This window comes from Canis lupus, chromosome 15, assembly GCF_003254725.2.
Source record: "Canis lupus dingo isolate Sandy chromosome 15, ASM325472v2, whole genome shotgun sequence".
In the NCBI taxonomy this organism is placed as follows: Eukaryota; Metazoa; Chordata; class Mammalia; order Carnivora; family Canidae; genus Canis; species Canis lupus.
The window spans coordinates 29,380,366-29,404,766 of record NC_064257.1 but is presented as its reverse complement, the minus strand read 5'-3'; the positions used below and the strand labels follow the sequence as shown (position 1 = coordinate 29,404,766).

The 24,401-nt window shown below is 35.0% G+C and overlaps 1 protein-coding gene across 11 annotated transcripts in view; it reads right to left on the bottom strand.

Moving 5' to 3' along the window:
- TMTC3 (transmembrane O-mannosyltransferase targeting cadherins 3) overlaps nt 1-24,401 on the bottom strand; it is a 98,005-nt gene that overhangs the window by 18,895 nt on the left and 54,709 nt on the right. For 8 of the 11 annotated variants that reach the window (XM_025439054.3, XM_025439057.3, XM_035699498.2 and 5 more), the window contains one exon: nt 18,778-23,300. In XM_025439054.3, coding sequence (XP_025294839.1) covers nt 22,486-23,300 — 815 coding nt within the window. In that variant the 3' untranslated portion in view covers nt 18,778-22,485. Of the gene's footprint in view, nt 1-8,967; nt 9,415-16,428; nt 16,509-18,777; nt 23,301-24,401 lie in introns of those variants that run through there. The other 3 variants (XR_007402500.1, XR_007402499.1, XR_007402501.1) reach the window with 3 other exon arrangements.

Sequence of the window (24,401 nt, the reverse complement as noted above, 5' to 3'; positions counted from 1 at the left end):
GAGAGTCAACTTGACAATGGGTGGTAGTGAGGGGGAAGGTACAGGAAGTAATCTTTGAAGGATAGTAGAGAATGAGACAGGTAATCAACTTTCAGGCAGGTAACCAATCTCTAAAGCAGGTATGCTTGATGGTATTTTGTTTTCTTTGAGATTTTGGTAAAATAAATGCTATGCATGACCACATTTTGAAATACATGAACATTATATATACATACTAAAGGGTCATGGAAAACCATGCGCCTTCCTCCTTCTTAGCTCTTCACTCATATGTAGGAATGGGGCACTAAAATACTGACTGGATACTGCATGTTCAGAGGTGAGATGTGTGGACTGGGGGGTTAAAACTGTGTGGAGACTAGACCCCAAAGACACAGATACAGTGAAATGCCGGGACACCTGCACCCCGATGTTTCTAGCAGCAATGTCCACAATAGCCAAACTGTGGAAGGAGCCTCGGTGTCCATCGAAAGATGAATGGATAAAGAAGATGTGGTCTATGTATACAATGGAATATTACTCAGACAAATAGAAACGACAAATACCCACCATTTGCTTCGACGTGGATGGAACTGGAGGGTATTATGCTGAGTGAAATAAGTCAATCAGAGAAGGACAAACATTATATGGTCTCATTCATTTGGGGAATATAAAAAATAGTGAAAGGGAATAAAGGGGAAAGGAGAAAAAATGAGTGGGAAATATCAGAAAGGGAGATAGAACATGAGAGACTCCTAACTCTGGGAAACTAACAAGGGGTGGTAGAAAGGCAGGTGGGCGGGGGGTGGGGGTGACTGGGTGACAGGCACTGAGGGGAGCACTTGATGGGATGAGCACTGGGTGTTATTCTATATGTTGCAAATTGAACACCAATAAAAAATAAATTTATAGATGGAGACACAGATGTTTACTTTAGAACCTCCGAATTACAGAATTTGTAGAATTTTCCTTTTAGACTGGTTTGTTTCTCCAGGAAGCACTGCTCCAATCTTTTACTAAGGAATGCATTTGATGGATGGAATAGACTTAGCTTTCAGTATTCTCAGAGCTGAATATGGCAAGAGGGTTGGGGTCTCCTAGTTCACTCCATATACTTTCAATTAATCAAGTCTTCAGTATATGTTTCTAAGTTTAGTGCCACTCTGAGTCAATTTCTCCAGAGAACAAATTTCCTTTTTATTACCAGGATACAGGAAGGTAGATACTAGCAAAAGGTAAGGATGGAATTAAGATGCCTAACTGTTTTTTTTTTTTTTTTTGTGAGAGAGAGAGAGGTGTTAGGGGCAGCAGAGGGAGAGAATCTTAAGCAGGATCCACACTCAGCATGAAGACTGATGCAGGCTCCATCTCACCACCCTAAGATCATGACCTGAGCCAAAATCAAGAGTCAGATCCCTAACTGACTGAGCCACCCAGCGGGCCCTGCCTAACTGCTTCTTAAACAGATTTTCAAAAAATATTTCTACCTTCTGGGTACCTAATGCCTCTGATTCTTAAATCTTTATGGTTCTCTGACACTTCTCCTCTTGTGTCATTAACATCTCTCTCTACAAAAACTTAGATTTCCACTTTTTCTTCTTTGCTTAAATCAGTTATCTATTCATCCATCAGTTTTCCCTCTTCAAAAATTTGTTGAGATCTTATATATACTATCATCTCTCATCTCTTTTGCCCCTATCTTATACATTGTTATTCGTTCTTTTATATACTATCATCTCTCATCTCTTTTGCCCCTTTTATTTTATACATTGTTATTCGTTTACACATGTTGAAAGAAAAAAAGGGCAAGTGTGAATTCATCTATAATATTTAACTAAAAGTTTTCTTCTCTCTCTTTTCCTCAGGAAAAAAATCCTAAAAAAAAAAAAAAAGGAAAAAAACCCTAGAAGTTTTCTCATATCAAATGATTTTAAACTAATAGTTCAGTATAGACCAAAGAGTAAACTGAAAGACTATAGTGACAAAAAATTAGAACTTAGAGAAAGCGTTCCAGTTGACCTGGAAATGAAACTTGGAAAAAATAATGTGGCATGGGAAGTTTAATTATAGATAGTCCCACACTGACTAATGGGTAAAAGAAAAGATTTCAGAGTTAATTAAACCTGGATTCAATTTGGACTCAGCCACTTATTAGCTGTGTGACAGAAAAAGTTGTTTTGGTTTCTTCCTTTGTAAAGCGAGGACAACTAATACTTAAGATAAGGTTTTCATGAAGATTGAAGTGGGGAATAGTAAGCGCTTACTCTAATACCTCACACAAACATGGTGCTCTATGGTAATTATTACATTAAATTTGGCTATCCAGCATAATATTTTGTGCTCCTGAGGCATTCTACATTTTATAACACCATTACTTTTACCATTTTTATATGGGATGTGTATAGTACACATAGTAAATATATCCTATAGAGTATGAGTGTATTATATGGTATATAGTATGAGTGAGCAATTTTAAGAGGCACTGTCCGAAGAGGGATGAAGCCAGAAACATAAAGAAGGACCACAATCTAAAGTTTCATCTTTGAAGATACCTATTCCTATTCTACTCTACCTGCCTTCCACATTGTAAAGACATTTGTACTAGTGATGGTTGCTCAGTTATCCACTGAGCTCTCCTGTGGGTGTTGAAAGAATTAGATCTATGCCAGGAGAAACAAGAGCAAAATTTACAGCCAAGCTAAACTTCTGAATGTCACAAAGTGTTGAGGTTATGAACTGGAAACTTCACCTGGTTTCTTCCAGACTCTATTCTCTCCATCTCTTTGGTCTTCTTTGGGCTCTTGGCATAAGTCTGTCTTTAGAACCACAGGCAAACCTCTACCAGAGACAATGACCAGGGATCAAACGTACAGTATCATGTTTTGTTATTTGCTTGAGGTGCTCAAGGATCTCAAACTCCGCAAAGAAAACCTGGAACAATGCATGTGCACTGTTAAAGTGAAAAAGGTTTAAGTTCTAAATCTGAAACTTGAACAGCAAAATTATAAATGTTAAAACTTGTTTCAATCATTTTTCAAGCCAAATTCCCCTTAACTCAGCCTCTGATATATCTATCTACCTTCTTCTCTCTCTCCCTCTTCCCCTCTCTCCGTTTCTCTTCCTGTCTCTCCATTGATGTCATCATGCAGTTACCAAAGTAATTCTCTCACTTAAAGGTTTTGTTCCCCCCATTTTAAGAAGAGCACACAATAGAGAGAATCACCATTGGAATAATTTTTCAAATAATTTATATTGAAAATTTTAGTGGCAGGAAAAGAGAGGAGCTCTGTACATGCACAATACGGCATGTGCATAAAAACACATTTTGATCCATGCATTCTTATTCTTTTAACACCTTCAATTAATAGCCACATTTATACCCTGAAAATTTCCTCTGGGCATAGAGAAATGATCTTTTGTTTATTCCAGATTTTCCACCTCATTATCTTTAATAATGTACTTTGTCTTCTCAGTTATTTGCAAGGAGGAAATGATTAAAAGGCAGTTACAGATAAGAGAACCTTTAAACACTTCAAGGAAAGGATCCGCTGCGAGGCTGAATTTACTATTTTCTTGATGCTTTGGAGATGGAAGATGGGAACACAAGATAAAGAATGCAGGTGACCTCCAAAATCTGGAAAAGGCAAAGAAACAAATTCTTCCCTAGAACCTCCAGAAAGGAACAGAGTCCTGGTCAATAGCTTGATTCTAGCCCAGTGAGATTATGTGTCTGACTTCTGACCATAAACTGTGAGATAATAAGTTTCTGTTGTTTTATGTCATTAAGTTGGCAGTGATTTGTTATGCTAGCTATAGAAAACTAACACAAACTTCAATAAATTTTATAATCTAAGCATTTCTTTAGCATTTCAACTGTGTTAAAATAAAAATTATCTTGATGAAAATATTTTCTATCACAGAGGGAATAAGTAATTAACATTTTTCGATATTTCAAAATTTTCAATATTTCATATGACAATATTTCATTGGCTCTAGGAGTCAATAACTTTGTATACCAAGTTTTTGCTCACAAGAAGGCAAACAGCTATCTTCATGACAGTTAAGATTCTAAGATTCAAAAGAAACTTCCATTTATAAGACAAACAAGTTCTGGGGATGAAATGTACAGCATTCTGACTATAGTTAACAATACTGTACTGTATATATCTGAAAGTTGCTAAGAGAGTAGATCTTAAAAGTTTTCATCACAGGAAAAAAACTTTGTAATGATATGAAATAATGGATATTAACTAAACTTATTGTGATAATCTTTCATAACATTTACTTAAATTATTTTGTTGTATACCTTAAACTAATACAATGTTACATCTCAGATCTCAATAAAACTGGAAAATATTAAAAATGCTTTCATAATATCAAATAATTAATCTTTTTTTAAAATTTTTATTTATTTTTGATAGTCACACACACAGAGAGAGAGAGAGAGAGGCAGAGACATAGGCAGAGGGAGAAGCAGGCTCCATGCACCGGGAACCCGATGTGGGATTCGATCCCGGGTCTCCAGGATCGCGCCCTGGGCCAAAGGCAGGCACTAAACCGCTGTGCCACCCAGGGATTCCTCAAAGATTTAATCTTATGTAAATTTAGAAAATAATATGCAATATCTCTTGTCACAAAGGAGTTGCCAAATTAATTTTTTTCTAAGTTTCAGAGTCTATACTAGTCATAGCTAAGTCCCAAATTATCAAATATTCTTAGCAAGGCTTTAAGAAGTGACTTATAAAGCTGTTTGTGACATGTACTACATATATTTCAATTTTAAGACTTTTGTGTATGAATACAACCAAATACAAAGATTCACAAACAGAAGTTGAAGAAAATACATCAACATCTGGAAATTTACATCATGAGACGAGATGAGATAATGGGAAACAAAGGAAAAAATGATTCATCTTCTGGAAATGTTTGCTTCCTGGAAATTAAAGGCAATTTTCCTCTAAAGTGAGAAATGTTGTGAATTAAATATAAAAACAGAATAGAAAACAACTTACCATACTCAAAATGAAGCCCCTATAACAAAGAATACTCTCATATTTTCTATAATAGCATGATATTTGATTAGTACTCCAGGATAAGGCACCAAGCATGTTTAGATTTCCACTGTGCAGAACATTCTGTTAGCTACCATGAGACATTTCAGAAAATCCAGTCTTTGACACTGCGTCGAAATACTCTTGAGGAGTCATGAGAAGTACCAGTGAAACTATGTAGAATTACTACATGACAGTTATCAAGGAGTGCACATATTAAAATGACCTGGAAGACTGACAGGTGGAGTAAGATGTGATTAGTCAGGGAAGATAAGGGATGGGCAGCCATATCCAAAAATAAGTCAAGTTGCCAGGTGCACAATGCAAATGGAGATGTGCTGAGAAAGCCACTGAAAAAATAGGCCTCCTAGATGACTTCAATTTTCACCATTACTCTCACCTGTCAGCTATTAATCTAACCAGAAAATATTTATCGAATACTACACACCAAGTTGAGTACATGCAGTGTTAAATATTTTCCTTTCTTCCTCCTTCTTTTGCTTCAGTTTTGGGTCATTTTAAATATGATTGTTCTCTGGAAGAGATAACACAGTCATTATGAGATCCTAACATGTAATTATGACCCACATTTTCTTTTCCTCCCTCTTCCCTAACTTTACTGAAGACTTATACTCATCTTTTAGGTTATATTCCAACCCACTGTCTACACTATACCCAGAACAATCTTCTAAAATCATTGAATTCTCATTATCTTCTCACGTTACTGATCCCTACTCAAAATTTACCTGCCAAGTGGCCCAATTCTTCAGGGTCCTAAGAAAATAGCTGAAGTGAAACAAAGAAGAGTTTAGACAGACATGGTGAGTGGTTCAAGAAGTGACCTGAGCTTGATCACTTTTATGAAGACTAGAGGCCTGGTAAAACATCCACTTCAGAGACACATAAGTAATGATAATAATGGAGCATGAGTGCATGAATATATTTTTGAGAGGTATCATTTTCTGGAAAGAAAGACAACTGTTTAGCATTTGCTATGAGCATGATTGATCTACATACAATCACCAAGAGTTTGAAACTTAAACATTTAGCAATCAATCCATACAAAATTGTAAATTCATAACATGAGAATGGAGTAACTTCTGAAAAAGATAAATGTTAAGGGAAAGGAGCAAAGTACAAGTGATTAATCCCTGGAAACCTCTAAAGGGTGGAAGAAGAAAAAGAAATCAGAGAAAGAGCACTAAGGGGAAAAATAATAGAAAAAAAATGAACCCTATGAAATTTGCATTAGGGCTTTAAAAATTCTATTTCATTTGCAGTCAGAGTTTGCATATGAGATGATGTAACTAAAAGTGTTCTGTGAAATTCCTCCTGATTGTTCTCTGGGTCAGGTAGGTTTTGATATTAAGCAGGCTAAATGGTTCCAATTCTTCTTTTCTTGGAATTAAATAAACCAGAGCTGCTTTTTTTGACTGTTTATAACAGAAGAAAATGAGCTGTCAAGACACAGTTAATAATATTTTGTATTGAATTTGTCATGGAGGAACTTTTAACAAGTCCTAGCATGACATCTTGTTTTTAAAAACCCCAGCCAAATAACTTCCCAAATTTCTTATTCTTAAAATTGCTCATTAGTATAAGCTGGTAACCTAATACAGCATTAGTCAAGAAACATTGCTTATTCAGTCACTAGAACAAACTGAGTTGTGATTTTATCTACTGACTCATTAAAATGAACCATGATAATCCAACCTTATTTATGTTAAAATAGCTAATGACTAAAAGGTGTTTTATTTTTTTTAAATTTTTATTTATTTATGATAGTCACAGAGAGAGAGAGAGAGGCAGAGACACAGGCAGAGGGAGAAGCAGGCTCCATGCACCGGGAGCCCGACGTGGGATTCGATCCCGGGTCTCCAGGATCGCACCCTGAGCCAAAGGCAGGCGCCAAACCGCTGCGCCACCCAGGGATCCCTAAAAGGTGTTTTAATTTATCAACATGAGTTCATATAGAACTTGGCTATGAAGAAAAACATCATTTTAGGATGTTATCCAAGAACATCTTAACATATTAGATCCTGCAACAAGAGACAGGAATCAAGAAATGAAAAGGCAAAAAAAAAGTTTATAAAGTCTTGCACTCTTAAATTCCCATTATCAAAGTGTTTCAGAGGTTGATCTGCCCAGAGATGGCTCATTCTCCCATTCTATAGCACATCACAACCTCTGCTTCCATTGCAAATCTCCTTTCTGTTTCTGACATTCCTGTCTCCCTCTTGTAAAGGCCCTTCTAATTACATTGGGTTCACCCAGATAATCTAGGATAAATTTCCACCTAAAGATCCTTAATTTAATCCATCTGTAAGAGCCCTTTGCCAAATAAGGTAACATATTTAAAAATTTCTAATATTAGGATATAGACATCTTTTGATGGCCATCATTCAGCCTACCATAGATTTGAAGGCCCTCATTCAGCCTACCAAGATTAGGATATGGATGTCTTTTGAAGTCCCTCATTCAGCCTACCACAATCACTACACCAAGGAACTCATAACTAACTAGAGAAGACACTCAGCTGATTCATAGACTACTTATATCAAACCTGCTACTTTTATAAAAATGGTTTGCTGTATGGATGCATATTTGGGCAAGTGCCACTTCTCTGCACCATGTGTCCTTCACCTATAAATGGAACTAATCCTACTTACATAATAGGGATGTTCTGAGGATTAAATGACATAGTGTATAAAGAGCAGTTCACACTCCATCATACAAGAGTGCTGTGGACACTGTGCTGAAAAGCAGGTCTTCAATGCAAGGGGTGCATTCAACACATATTGTTGCATGTTTGTGGTACACTGGAATTCTGAAACTACTTGAATTAAATTGCATGCTGGAGGAAAATAAGAGAAATTGTGTTAAAATATATGCCCTGCTATCTGTCATTCCTTCCAATGGACATGTGAGAGTGAATATGTAATGAGTTACTTGAATCTGCTCTTCCTTGGTAAGGGTCAATATCCGCATGTCTCTCAAAGCATGAGCCTCCTGGGATCAATGCATGTGCTCCTTGTGTAAATATAGGTGCTCTTCCAGATATTATTACAATATCATTTACATGTCTGTTTCTACATTATTAAGTAAATCTGACAAGAACATTAGCTCCCCACAATATCAAGCATGTAGTCTGTGCTCAATATATGACAGATATCATGCAAATAACTGTTTTAAAAAACGAGGGCTCATGAATAAATCGGCAATATGTAATTCAGAACAGCTTAGTAGAATGAACAGATTTCAAAGTCAGATACATCTGAGTTTAAATCCTAAATTTTCCACTAAGTGTTTCCTTGGGTATTTTACCTAACCCCTCTAAAACTTAATTTTATCATTTTTTTTTAAAGATTTTATTTATTTTTTCATGAGAGAGAGAGGGGGGAGGGCAGAGACACAGGAGGAGGGAGAAGCAGGCTCCATGCCAGGAGCCCGACACGGGACTTGATCCCAGGACTCCAGGATCGCGCCCTGGGCCACAGGCAGGCGCCAAACCACTGAGCCACCCAGGGATCCTCTAATTTTATCATTTTTAAAATTAAAATTAAAATTTGGTCTCATGTGAGGATCACATGAGAAAATGTACTGAGACTCCTAGAATAACTTCTGGCAGTAAATGGTAATTATTAGTATAAATAAATATTTTCTTAATTTAAATATATTTAGAAAATAACTTCCTGAATAAAAAGAATTAGGGAATATAGATGGAAACAATTATTTAAATTCCATCTGACCACCCAGGTTTCAGAAGTATGTAACCTTAAAGGACCCCTGGTCCATTACAAATTGTTACTAAATACATTTTCAATACTAGTACCCTGTAGGCCATTTAGGGTCTCATGTATGCTCACATGCACAAATGCTAAAGTGCCTTCAATGATGGGGTTTACAAGAACATGAGGAAACACGAGTAGCACAGTTCTTTTTTTTTTTTTTTAAGGTTTTATTTGAGAGAGAAGAGAAAGAGAGCACTAGTTGGTAGGACAGGGTCAGAGGGAGAGTGAAAAGCAGACTTCCTGCTGATCAGGACTCCATCCCAGGACCCTGGGATCACCACCTGAGCCAAAGGCAGACCCTTAACCAACTAAGCCACCCATGAGGCCACTAGTAGCACAGTTCCTAAGGTTAGCAACAGCATAGTCATCCTATACTAGGTCTTCTGAGACTGCAAAATAGAACAGGTTCTGAATGACTAAATATCACTCCACTCAATAACTGTGGCTTGATTGACACAACTTCTCTACTTTCACCAAACTCTGGTAAATTTGTCAAGTCACCGCAAAGGTACTGGAGTTTCTTCTTGTTAATCTTGTTAAAGTTCTTTTTGGCTCCTGTACATCCTTGATCCAATTCATACCAGGGGCAGTGGTGACTGCAAAAGGGGAAAAAAAAAATCTATCTTTAAAATGTGTCTGCATATGTTAAGGACTACCTCTGTTGCCCCTTCCACATCCTAGCCCTGAATTATGTGTGAATCTCAAGGGCTTCTTTGTCTTTTTCTATTGAAGACATGAAGAGAGATTGCCTGCTCCTTTCCTACTTGCCCCTGCACAGAAATTCAGGCTACATTTCAATGTTTTATTATGGCAATTATGCATTAAAGTAACAAGTAAAATATTGTCTACCTCACAGACTCTATTCTTTGAGCTACACCTGGGTTATAGTCAGTCTATTATTCGAGATTTTCAAAGGCCTTCAGAGGAGTGCTGCTAGATGTGATCCCATACACAAACCATCTACAAAGGGAGATAACTAAAGAAAAAGAAATAATTATCAAAAGAAAATAGATCAAAAAGAAGCACCACACAGAGGGAGAACTATAAAAGAACATATTTAATGCAATCATACCATTTACTCCACTCCCTGGGATCTCCACAACCTGCCTCAGTTACCCTTGATGTGCTGACACCAGGTACATCCATTCTAGGATGGCAATTCCGTAAACAATGGACTTGGGCAGCCTGTGTGGCTTAGCAGTTTGGCGCTGCCTTCAGCTCAGGTCGTGATCCTGGAGTCCTGGGATCGAGTCCCAGGTAGGGCTCCCTGCGTGAGCCTGCATCTCCCTCTGCCTGTGTCTCTGCCTTTCTCTCTCTGTCTCTCATGAATAAATCAATAAAATATTTTAAAACAATGGACTTGAAGAAATGACCTCCATAGTAATTAATTTAGTTCCTTTTAAATTTTTAATAATTCTTTTTCAAGTACTGATTTTCCATTTATTATCAATGTTCTGACCTATAATCAATTGTTAGCTCCTTCTCACCTCTTTACCCTTATGCATTTTGATTGAATTTGTTCAATTTTGAGAAGAAATCTAAATGAGTTTAGGAACCATATGGCTACCTAAAAGACGAGTGTTCTAGGCAGAGAATGGGATGTACAAAGGCCCTGAGGTGGGAGCTCAGCAAGGAGGCTGATTGAGATGGAGTGAAATGGGTGAGGATGAGAGAGGTAGGAGTTAAGCCAGAGGATCATGTAGGAATTTTAAAAGCAAATTAGGCTGATTTTATTTCTTGCAGATTTTTTGAAAGAGGATATAAAACCTAGAAAATGTGAAAAAAATTCCTGGTATTCCCTCCTGTTGTGCAATGTTATCAGTTCCAATCTGTCTTTCATTAATGTCAGACTAACTCCAGAAAAACAATATGCTGTTTCAAAAAAAGGTTTTCTTGGATTATAAAGCATTGGACACTTAAAATGTTTAAAAATTATGTGCCAGTAGTTTTTTTCCAATTTCATGTGAAAGTAAACTCCATCCCAAAGGGTTTAAGGACAAAAGGAAAGTAAATGCTTCATGTATCTAAAATATCAATTATTTTATGGGAAAAGGGGAGTGAGAGATACTGGTTTCCAGTTAGGGAATAAGTCACAGGGATAAAAGGTACAGCATGGGAAATGTAGTTAATTGTACTGTAATAGCATTGTACAGTGACAAATGGCAGCTACACTTGTGGTGAGCATAGCATAATGTATAGACTTGTTGAATCACTATGTTGTACACTCGAAACTAGTGCAGCATTGTCAACTATACTTCAACAAAAACCTTTTATTTAAGATTATTTATTTATTCATGAAAGACACACAGACAGAGGCAGAGACATATGCAGAGAAAGACAGGCTCCCTGCAGGGAGCCCCATGCAGGACTCAATTCCAGGACTCCGGGATCATGTCCTGAACCAAAGGCAGGCACTCAACCACTGAACCACCCAGGCATCCCTAATAAAAACATAAAAAAAAAAAATCCATTTTTTGGCTTCTACTGCATCTTAATTGGGGATCAAATGCTGTCACTTGGACTAGATTCTATTGGATTCTATTGGTTCATCTGGGAAGTTACTAATTCTGATTGTGCCACATACAAACTCCTGAACTTGGCTACAGATGGCCATAGCCATGGGAATGAATATGCTTATTTCTCTGAGTTTCCGTCCAGTAGATCATCCCTGACTGAATCTCCAAGTGGTGGTACCAGAAATAGCGTGATGTTTGACAGCAAATAGACAACATAGGAAATGTTGTCTACCCCATCTTCTCATCCAATCATTTTACATGATAAACTTATGCTGTGTCCCACAGGAAAACACATCCTTTTCTTTCCCAGAGCAGTCACATTTAGTCTCATTCACTTACTGCATATAACTTTAAGTCCAAAATATCTTCTCAGTGCACAGTCTTCTCAGACCCAGCTCTAATTCCTCTTGGCCCAGAGAACTAATGCTAATTAAATAGCAGCTTAATAAATACCAAAACATCCAATACACATTTCCTGGCTAACCTGCCACTGGGGAAGGGATACAACATATAGCAATTGCTGGTACGTGCTCATGTTTTGTATGACAGAGAAGGTAAAGGCACCTCAATCTAGAAGGGAAATGTCTTGGTCAACAAGTCTGGTTGTCCTAGCTCTGCTCTCCAGAAAGATCTTTCATTGTTATGAAGGAAAATGATTGAGGACAGGTTAATAAACCACTTCTTTCCTAGTGGGGTTATTAAGATAAGAATGACTTTCACCAGATCTTCTTGCACCTAGGGATTCTTTATCTACAAAAATAGGGTATTTCTGATCCATCTACTTTTATTATAAGATAACCTGAAATATACGGATTTTGCCTCTATCTGGTGTTCGTTTGTATCCTTTGAATTATTAGTAAAGTTTGATAGAAGGTAAGACCTATGATTTTAATGGGTCTGTATAATAATGCGATCTGTTGAACTAACACAATGGTTTTCCACAACCATATCTGAGATGAATAATGTAATTCTTTAATAGTGTACTTTGCTTAGCCTCAAGTTCTGGAGCCTGATGATTATTTTCAGGTTTGAGGCAACTCTCGTTTGTAAAGGGTGAGATTTCTCTAATACTAAAACTTACTTAAACTCTTGGTATACTTTTAATCTACTTTTATTCATTCTGTACCACTGGGTAGTAAACAGAGATGAACAATCAGTGTTTAAATCTGAAAATCACCCTTGAGTTTCCTGTCTTCTAGAAATGGACTATGGCTACTATTCGGCTTTAATTATGTCCTCATAAAAAAATATGTTGAAGTCCTAACTCTTAGTACCTCAGGATGTGGTAGTTAAGATGAGGTCATAAGAGTGTGGGACTTAAATTCATTATTACTGATCTCCTTATAAGAGGGGAGAAGACAGACACACAGAGAATGCGATGTGAATGAAGGCAGATTAAAGTGATACATTTACAAGCCAAAGAACATAAAATAATTGACAACTGCTAGAAGCTATAAAGAAGTCATGGAACACATTTTCCTTCTGTGCTTTCAGAAGGAACCAACACGGCTAACACCCTGATTTACTTCTGGCCTCCAGGGCCGTGAGACCATAAATTTGTGTTTTAAGCCATCCAAGTTTGTGGTACTTTCTGTCTTAGAACATTAATAATACAGCCTCAGTGCACTGTCAATCACTTTAGTCCTGAGCTGGTTTTTTTTTTTTTTTTTTTCTTTTCTGTTTTTTGTTTTGTTCTTGTATCTATGCTCCCTGGACTGCATATTCTCAACAGAAGCTAATTCATTCCCTTCTTGGACAATGACTGTTTACATGGAAGTTTGTGGAAGAGGCCTGGGATACTAGAATTTTTTCCTTAACTAACATTCTTGCTAAGTCTCCCACTTCTGATTTTGCTGGAGTTAATGGTAGCCTGGGGCAGAAAATTTGGCTTTTCCAATCCTATTACTATACTTGGAGCTATCTCATATGATTCAGATGGCAGGTAAAGGCTCTTATACAAAACAATATTCTCTGATTTGTTTTCAGATGGACAGATCTAACTTAAGACTTTCTCATTGTTTGACCTTACTAAAGGCTCTTATGTGAATTTTTCAGAACATATTCCTTTGTCCTGTTACTGTGTTCATCACAAGACAGAGTGGACAATTGAATCAGTTATTTTGCTTACACAAATCAATGGTACATAATCAAGTCTGGGATTGAGAGATCCATCCTGCCCTTCGTGGGCTTGGCCAGGCTACATACAAAGTATAGTTCCTGTTCAAAAGTTGGCACCACCACTCAGGTGTGGCTCACGTCACTTTCACTTTACCTTATTGCCTTTCTAGATGTGGTTTGATCAGGTCTCCAACAATATCCACCATGACCTAATTTTTTGCTTCTATAATCTGCTACTGTATCCTGGCTCTATTATATAGGATCTCTCCTTATGGTGAAAAAGTGGTTACTACAATATTAAGCTTACATTCTCTCTCATTTTAAGTTGATAAGGTATTAGCAAAATCATGGGTCATTTCACTGGCTTCAATTTGGTTAGCTCTGGCCTCCACACCTCCAAAAAACACATGAGTTAATAATTATGAGGAAAGACTAACTCCCAAAATGGCCATTTGCAGAAGCAGAGTAAACTGAGTATAGTCAGTCAGGAAATGTGCATTAGAAATAACAGAATTAAATCATTTTTATTGGGGCGCCTGGATGGTTCAATCGGCTAAGGGTCTGCCTTCGGCTCAGGTCATGATCTCAGGATCCGGGGATTGAACCCCGCGTCAGGCTCTGCGCTCAGTGGGGAGTCTGTTTCTCCCTCTTTCCCTGCTCATTGCCTCTATTTCTCTCAGATGAAATCTTAAAAAAATTTTATTTGTATTCGAAAAATATGTAATGTCTACAAGATAAAAAATTATGGGACCAGATAAAAATTATATTTGTATGCCCATAAAAATTAAACCAATTATACACTTTAAATATGAATTCATTATGTCCATTATATCTCAATAAAGCTGTTTTAAAAGTATCTGATTGTACATTCTTCCAGTCATTCTCTGTACTTGATATTACTAAATTGTGATTACAGAACTCTTTTGTAAATGTTTCACCTGTGTCCCTGGACTACATATAAATTTTTATTGTATTTTCCCATTTCCTTAAGTACATCTTTTAATAGTACACTACTTTTTGAAGTTTATTATGTACATCTGGAAAAAAACATTGCCAAAAATTGAGCCTATCTGTGCAAACACCCAGATCAAGAAACAAAAACAGAACGTTGATGCCCACCATCACATTCCTTTCCAATAAACATCCTATTTCCTTCCTTAAGGCAAACACTATCCTGGACTTGTAATAGCACAAATTCATCTTGCCAGTTTTTGAGCTTCATATTAATAGAATTTTAACAGTAGCATTTTTTGTTTGGCTTTATCCAATATTATTTTTGTGAGACCCATCCGTTGCTTCATGTAGTAGTGGTTTATACATATTCATAGCATTTCATTGTATAACAAATACCTTGTCTACTTTTCGTATTTTGATTATTTCAAGGTTGGGACTTATATAATCAACCCTAAGAATGTTTTTATATCTTTGACTGCACCTGTTACATGTATTTCTTTTGTCAATACACCTCACAGTGGAATTACTGGGCCATTAATGTTTCCACCACGCTAAAAAGTTCTATTGCCCTCCACCCTTTGGTTCTAGATATCCAGATTAGTCTGTCCTGGGAGTTCATATAAACGAAATCATAGTATACGCTTTTCTGTGTGGCTTTTTGCTCAGAAGTAAAATTTTAATTGAAGAGTATTTCACTGTTTGAACATACTACAATTTGTTTCTACATTTATTTTCTGATAAGCATTTGTGTTGTTTCCAGTTTTGTGTTACCAACAAAGCTGCTAAGAACATTTGCATTATGATCAAGGAGCATCGTCTTGGAATTTACTGAAGTTTCCTTTATGGTTTGATATATATAGTCTACTTTTGTAAATATTCCTTATATGCTAGGAAAGAATGCATATTGCATGAAGTGAAATCCTATATAAACTTAATAGTTCAAGGTTATTTAGGTCTTTATCCACTTATTTTTTCTCTGCTTGATCCATTAGTTTCTCAGAGGATTTTGTTAAAATCTCCAGTTATAATTTCTGGTTTATCTATTTCCCTGTACTGTTATTTTTAGGTTATATCGTTAACATGTGTATTTATGATGGACATCTGTTCCTGTTTTATTGTTCCTTTTACTAGTATATGTCATTTTCCCTTTTCTTTTGGCTTGAATTGTTTTGTCATGTATTAAAATTGCTACTCAGATTGCTTTGGTTCATACTTACTGGTAGGCTTTTTGTCTTTTGACTTTTTTATATACAAGTGTTTCATGGACATGTTTTTGGACCTTATATTTATAATTCACTGTAAGTAAATATATAAAACTTAATAGAACTAAAACAAAAAGTATGAGCTTGTTTTTTGGTAGGTTTAACTTATTTTACATTCACTTTAGTTATTGCTATATATTATCAGCTAACACCTTTTTTTGTTCTACACTTTCATTCGCCCTGTCCATTACTACATTCTATTGCTAACATGGGTTTTCTGATGGATTAAAAGTTATAACTTATTTGCATATTTGTAGCATTTGTTTTTAACCTAAGCCCCGTAATCATGTCTATTTACCCAACTGATGTCTTAAATTTTGCCACTGCTTTGAGTAAATAAACCATTAGCAAGCTTTCACGTCCCTTTGGTTTCTCCCTACCTCCCCCTTTGATTTGAACTGGATATATTTTTTCTTTTAGTTGGTCTTTCTTAGAGTAAACTTATCCAGTAGACATGGGATTTGGAAGAAAGGATGGGAGGAATGAATACCTCTGGATATAATGTTCACTAGATTCATGGTTCTGGAGCTTAGGGAAAATCTAGGCTGGACATTTGGAAACCTGTATACCTGAAACCAATGCTTAAAGGAGACAGGGGACAAAAAGAGTAGAAGAGAGAACACTAGTATTTAAAGTATAGGCATAAATCAAGGAATGACAATGCAGATCCATCCACCAGAGGAAATGGTGTCTTATAGAGATACTATATTAAACATGTACACACTACAAATGATCCCCAATTTACCATGTTTTGACTTACAATTTTTGCCTTTATGATGGTGTGAAAGAGACAGGCATTCCGTAGAAACTGTACTTCAAATTTTGAATTTTGATCTTGTCCTAGATTAGTGATATGAAGGTTGAAACTCTCTAGTAAGGCTGGGCAGGATCAGCTAGCCAGGCGATCATGAGGATAAACAACCAATACACTGACAACTGTTCTATACCCATACAACCATTCTGTTTACTTTCAGTATTCAATAATCACATGAGATATTCAACACTTTATTGTAAAATAGGCTTTGTGTCTGATGATTTTGCCCAATTGTAGGCTAATATAATCGTTCTGAGAACATTTAACGTAGGCTAGGCTAAGCTTTGATCAGTAGGTTTGATGTATTAAATACCTTTTCAACTTATGGTATTTTCAAGTTAGAGTAGGTTTATTGGTATGCAATCTCACTGCTAATCCAGCAAGATCTGTATATTCATTGCCCAGGAATTAATTTTACAGATATCACTACTGGGCATAAATCTAATTCTGCTGTCAGTCTGATTACTGATTCCACTCCCCAAATGCAATTATCTAGCTTGCCAGTGCCCATCAAAAACAGGACTCTGGTAATAAGTGGACTTCTTGCAGCTACAAAGCTTTTTTGTGGTCTCTTTCAATTCTTTGCTTAGTAGGCAGAATGGTGGACAACCTCCACATCGTTCAAATAATTCCCACTATCCCACCTACAATTTACAAAGAAAGAGGTGCACTTGAATTAACTGTTGACTAACAAGATCCACCATTTATCATTCAGTTTAGTATGGATTAATCAGACAACCGTCCTAATATCAGAAACTAAAGCCATAGGGGAAGGAAGAAGTAAAGATGACTGAGTTTTAACCATGAAAATCTTTAAGAAAGGGCAAACTAGAATGGTTTGGTGAGGAGTGGAGTGGTTTGCTTAAGATAAAAATTAAATAGCTATCAGGTTCTTCCAGAATAAAAATACTACCTTAATGGGAAATATGCTATCCATTGGCATAGTCACAGAAATGTTACTCATGAAGAAAGTGGGTTCCAGAGAACATGAATTTACTTGAGAGCAAGTCTTCAGAGATTTCTGGGCATTAATATTTTATCTTATGCTACATCCCTGATGGCAGTGAACAGCTAAACAAGATACTACAGTTTTAAGGTGTCTTAGTTCTCATTTCTGCATTTTAATAACTTAATAAATCTGATTTATAAATTTAATATTTAATAGATTGTTTTAGGCTATCTATATACCAGTTGGCTTAGATGGCTAAGGAACAAGCATTAAGTATCTAAATGATTTGTTTGCTATATGACCATCATTAACATTACCTCTGCTAACACATATATAAAGCAAATCATATGCATCAAATGCAAGCCTAAGCCTTATGATTACTTTAATGATTAACATCTTTCACTACATATCAAAGCCCTATGATTACATTAATAATTAACATTCATCATTTGCTATATACCAAGAACTATTCTAAACAATTTAAATATATTACTATATTTAATATAAATATAATATGTATATTTTCCATTTGCTAAAAAAATCAACTTGGGAAGTCATGGAGTTAAAACTTGACATGTGAACATACTACCATGTTCTGAAACAGATGTTAACATCTGATAAAAGTTAATAATCACTTGTTAAGAAAGCTGTCCATTAATAAGGCCAATTTTCAGCAAAACTAAAAATTTTTAAAAAGTTTTTCCAATGTCCTGGACAATGAAATATTATCAAACCACAATCAAATAAAATAAAAACAACACTGGATGGATAGATAGATCAGAACTACCTCTTGGTTATAATCATAAACCATTTCATTCTTGGTGCCACATGAAAAAAATTAATCCAATTACATCAAACTATGGCTTTTATCACAATTTACTAAATGATGTTAATTATGGTCCTTGTCAAACACGTTTGGTAAAGGCTATTTGCAATGTATATGGTTAAGCATGCACTATTTATTTTACAAAGATACCTGCCAGTTTATACAATAGGATATGGAGATATATATATATAGGAATTATAGATTAAATAATTCCCCTAAGTTACACTAATAAGTGTGGAATCGGGATTTGAATCCAGGTACATGCATACCTTAGACTCTTAATTATTTCACTACACTGATTTCTACTTATGTGTATAAAATTCCATGTTTGAATTTGTCTCATTTTCTTAGTTTCTGTCACTAAGGATTGAAAATGTATCACTGTTGGAATTAATTTAATACATGCCTTTCTCAGATCATTGCTAATAAAACTACCCACCAGCTCTTCTGTCTTTGTGGGGGCAGAAATCTCTTGATGTGCTATTTTACTTTTCATTTGAATACTAAAAGGCAATTCAGGTGAAGATTTTAAAAAGTATCAATTTTATACTGAATATTTAGAAATATGGTACACAGACACAACAGTAATAGAAAATGCATATAATTTTAAACTATTTTCTTATAAACCCTTAACATGGATGGCTGACAGCTTCCAACAGACAAAATTTTGGACAAAGGTACCAGATATTTTGGGAGTTTCATTTTAAATACCATTTAGTCATGAAAACAATTAGGTTTTTAAAAAAATAAATATGACATATATAATGGATTTCTGAAGTAGAAACTGACATACAAATCTATATATTTTCATAAGTTTCCATTAAAGCATCTTCAAAAAAGTATTCTGTAACATGAAGTTGAGAGCTCAAATTAGATGTAATGAAAAGGCATGATGAGGTTTTATTAGAATTGTGTAATTCGCATACTATTTACATAAAAGTAAACACAAAATTGCAAACATTTGTTTTATCCTCCAAGTCACTTCCATGAAATTACTTACTGGGATAGTTACAAGATAAATTCCCAATTCTGAATGTTAATATGGAAATATATATAGGAGCAATAGAGAAACTTCTTTCTTCTGAGAAGCAGTAAAAAGTAACATAACTGCTCTTTGGAGATTGTCAAAGCTTTCCTAGAACTCCAGGGGAATAGATTCTTTTGTAAAACAGTGAGAACTAAAACTACATCCCTTTACCAGCACACAATGGTAAAGCTTCCTATGACAAGCTTCCTTTTCCAAACATACATGTCCCTACTATCCATTTCCCCAAAAAGGCAGTTCCAAAGAGGGAGGAAAAAAAAAAGAAGTTTTTTTTTTTTTTTATTTGAATAGCTTGAATGAAATTTCTGAGTTTAAAGATAATCGTCTTTGCATAAACAAGCTCGATGGTACTTTAGATGAAATAAATACTAGTTATCAGAAGAGCATATTCATTAAAATATAAAAATTTAACCAGGTTATGTTACTGATTTAAAAAGTTAATACAGGAGAAATAAGAGGATTTTCTTGAGCTAATTTAGAGCAGTGATTTTTTTTTTTTTTAAGATTTTATTTATTTATTCATGAGAGACACAGACAGAGAGGCAGAGACACAGGCAAAAGAAGAAGCAGGCTCCATGCAGGGAGCCGGATGTGGGACTTGATCCCGGGACTCCAGGATCACGCCCTGGGTCTAAGGCAGGCGCTAAACCGCTGAGCCACCCAGGCATTCCCCACCCCCCCCCTTTTTTTTTTTAAGATTTTATTTATTTATTCATGAAAGACACAGAGAGAGGCAGAGGGGGAGAGACACAGGCAGGAGAAGCAGGCTCCCTGCATGGAGCCCGATGCAGGACTGGATCTCAGGGCCCCAGGATCAATACCTGAGCCAAAGGCAGATGCTCAACCACTGAGCCACCCAGGTACCCCTAGCGTAGTGATCATTAACCCTTACTACAAATTAGAATCACTCTGAGAACTTTAAGAAAAATAGAAGCATGGCTCCATTCAGATTAAATTGTGGTCTGGGATCCATATTAGGAGTCCTCCAAAAAAAAAAAAAAAAAAAAAAGGAGTCCTCCAGATGGTTCTAATATGAAGTGAGGGTTGAGAAACATTAATGGAAAAACTACTAATCACTCAGGGTGGATTTCATTTAAATAAATTATTTAAAATTTAAATATGAGCACTTTCTACAGGATAGGCATTGTTCTAAGTGCAAGTAAGGAGGAATTCTTTTTTTCTATAAAAATCATTGGATAACAATATATTTTTTTATCTTTTGAATAGTTACATAATTTTATTAAAATATTACTCAGAGCTCTTATTATGATCTGCTGTCACAAAAGATTCTACTTTTCTGAATTATCCTCACTTGATAGTATAACAGAAGCGATCAGACTCAAACTTTTTTTCAAGATATGTGGAGGGAACAGAAGATTAACATAGATTTTGTTTTTTTCAAGTCATAGTATATGAGGTTTTCTCCATCTTATATATGGAGTCGCAAAGCCATAATCTAAAAACTAATACTGGGCAGTGCTTTAATGGTGAACACAATCTCCCAAATAAAAAATGTGAACTATGACTGGTGTCAGTGCTTGATTTAAATTGCCTAAAAAAAATAATCTATGACACAACCTCAGGGAATCTAGTAAGACTGGGTCTTTAATGCAGACCAAATTTCTTATGACCTATTTATAAAATATTTCTTTATAAAAACTTACAATTATTATGATTTTTGAAATATAATTAGAAATTATATTTCTGCAAGGAACAGAAATATAGTTTTTGAAATTCTACATAATTAGAAATTAGATCCTATTCCAGGATGATCCCTTCGAATTTTAACATTTTAAAATAACACCAACTTATTAGGTATTATAAAATCATTTGAAAAAAAAAACTCATTTGAGATGTATTTTAACTTAAGAAAAAAAAATCAGATATAAATTGATACATCTGATCTATGTCTGCTCTTCAACCTAACAGTTTTCAGATTTAAACTGTTAAAACCAACTGACTACTAATCATATGTGAGTCTACCTTTTATAGCTGGACAGCAAAATGAAATTTTGGTTAAACTGTAATATAAGCATATATAGGAAAATGCAACAGCAATTTGTTTTCCATAGCTGATGGAATTCGAACAGCTTTAAAATTTTTGTGAAAGCTCAGTAGTCAAAATAAATATTTAATAAAAATATACACCATAGGAAGATCAAGAACTTAGTGTTTAAAAATAAACTTTGTCACACTGTTTTGCCTTCAGTTAAATAGAACTCAATTTAGTTGCTTAAGGTATCTAAGAATGATTAAGGTGTGTTTTTGGAATTAAAATTCAACAAGTAGAGGGATAACAATAAGATGAAAGAGAAACTATGTTTTAACTCAAAAAATTTAACGTTATAGTTTAGGGACTTTTTCATTATGACTAAGATCCTAATAAACATGAATAGTTTGGGAAGAAAACACTCAAATAGTCATAATTATGTGGTTCATGCTGTGAAAAATCTCAGTATGTAAAAAAATAAAAATACAGTATATACGAGCACCATTAGAAATGTGCGTGGATGTGTCTATATACTTGATTAAAAATTGCATTCAGAGTAAAGTTAAGGACAAAGCACACAACTATGAAAATACATTCTTAAACTAACATGTCATAGGACTTATTTTAAAAAATTTCATCTGGCATTCCTTCTAAAAATCTACAAAAGAACGCAACATAAAGGAAGCCAGTATTCTTTTGTGGTGCAAATCCCTCAGTTAGACATGATGGAAGAAAAAAAGAAGTGCTCAATAAAGTGTTTTCAATCCATAATCAGATTCTAACAGGTAACAGAAAGTAATGAAGTTAACTAATGAATGCAAATTCATAGAATAAACCAGCATATGTTGAATTTGCCCCCAAGGGATTATCATTCAGGCTTCCAATTATTTTTAATTTAAAGTAGGCAAGATTACTCTGCAGGAAGAATCTTCCTTCTATATAAAAGATATAAATTTGCAAACTGTAATTTAATATTTCTGCCATAGTCATTAAACTCAGAAAATGGTCGTATCTTATACAATACCTACCCTGGGATAAGACAGGTCTTTAATGAAAATCACATTTTGATCCTATGTAGAGGTGGTTCATGATAGACTTACACGTACACTTGCTATTTTTCAAAGCTCCCAGTATAAGCAATCACATAAGATAGACTGAAGTTCTTTGAGGACACTGTGACATGATAAATAATGCTATTCACCATTTAAAATACGTTCTATCTCTTCTAGTCTTTTTAAAGCAGCAACTCTTTTCTTCTCAATTTCTTTGATTTCTTTTGTTGTTTTGTGGGGGGTCTGTTTGTCTGTATTTTTTCCTAATTGTTTGTTGGATTTAGACTGACTTTTATTATCACTTGGTTTTATAATCTGTGTAGGTCTGGGTTCACTTCTTACTTCTTTTACTTTTTCAGTTGGAATTTTTTCTCCTTCTACACCTGAAGTCTTATCAGCTGGGGATACTGGCTGTTCTGCAAAACTAGAGGAGGAAATTTTATCCCTGACTATGTTCAAATGGCGTTGAATATATTCTTCATGTGGCGCTAGTGCCAATGTTTCAACCAGGCATCTTTCAGCTTTTAGTAAGTCCTTCTCTTCAAAATAAACAACACAAAGATTGTGTTTTCCTTGAACATTGGTTGGATCCATCTCCAAAATCTTTTCAAAACATTTTTTTGCTCCAAGTATATCTTTCTTTTGATTCATCAGAATGTCTCCCTTTAAAATGAGACCCTTGATATGATCAGGATAGTGTCTGAGTAACTCTTCCAAAATTGGCAAAGCCATTAATTCCTTTGCAGTCTGAGAATAAAGGAGAGCCAGATTAAACAAAGCACTTCTGAAATCAGCTTGTAATTTTATGGCTTTCTTCAACCACACCTCTGCTTCACTGTCCTTTTTGTCATCCATGGCAAGCATTCCCAGGTTGAAATAACCATTAGCATCTTGTGGCTCTTCATTTATATAGCTTAGAAGTCGTTTTCTGGCTTCAGGTCTGAGTTTAACCTCACCTAAGAATATTTTTTTTTAAAAAGAAAAAAATACATATTGTTAAATGATTAAGTCTGAGGAACAAAAGCCACTTTCAGTATTTAGCTAGTTAGATTACAAAAAAACAGCATCAAAACAACTAGCTTCTGTATGGAAATCAAAAAGTAGAAAGTGGAAAAACTCAAAGTTCTCACAGGAAAGACAGTGCTTGAGACATTGAAATGATGGCTCATTTCCTTTCCTTTAAAGCAGCAAGAATGCCTCAGAAATCTGAAGGGGCAAAAATAACTTTATAGTTTAGACTCTTAACTGGGAGTAACAGAGGAAGAATACACAATTAAGAGGAAGAGGCACTGGATTTGCCAACAATAACATGTTGGCAATAACATATTGATATTCAATCTTGACTCTGCTAACACTATGACTTTATGCATTAAACAAATCATTTAACTTCTCTGAGTTAGCCTACTGAATTTTCTAAAAATTACATGAGACCTATGTAAAAAAGCTCAGGAAACAGTAACTATTATTGGATAAACAAAATGTTTCGGTCTTATGAAATCAGATTTTTTTCTCTATTCAAAATTTTTAAGACTTTCAAAGGTTAAAAATATACCATTAAATATAAACCTTATAAGTTTATATATGTTAGGATTCAAGAAACAAATATTTGAGATAATTTCTACTGCAAATAAAAAAAAAAATCAAATCCGACAACTATAAACCTTTGGGTACAATCTTGTATTGAATAATGAATGGGCTTTTCATGATTACTAAGGTTAGCTAACTTTGCAAAAATATTAGCTTTTTCTCTAAATTTATGCTTTATTAAATGCCAGCCATAAAGATCTCCCTCCCTCTTTTTATTTGACAGTAAGAAGAAAAAAGAAAATTGTAAAATAAACCAGTCGGCATAAATTCTTATTTGAACTAGTTACTAAACTAGCCACATGAAATTTGGAGTAGTTATTAGATCTATTTGGTCCTCACTTTAATAAACTAAATAGAAGACTGAGTTTAAAAGTAAAATCAAATACCCTCCTTACCTTAAATACCACAACCTTATGATTCATATTTTTGTAAAAGTTTTTAAAAAGTATCTAAAATTTAACTACAAAATG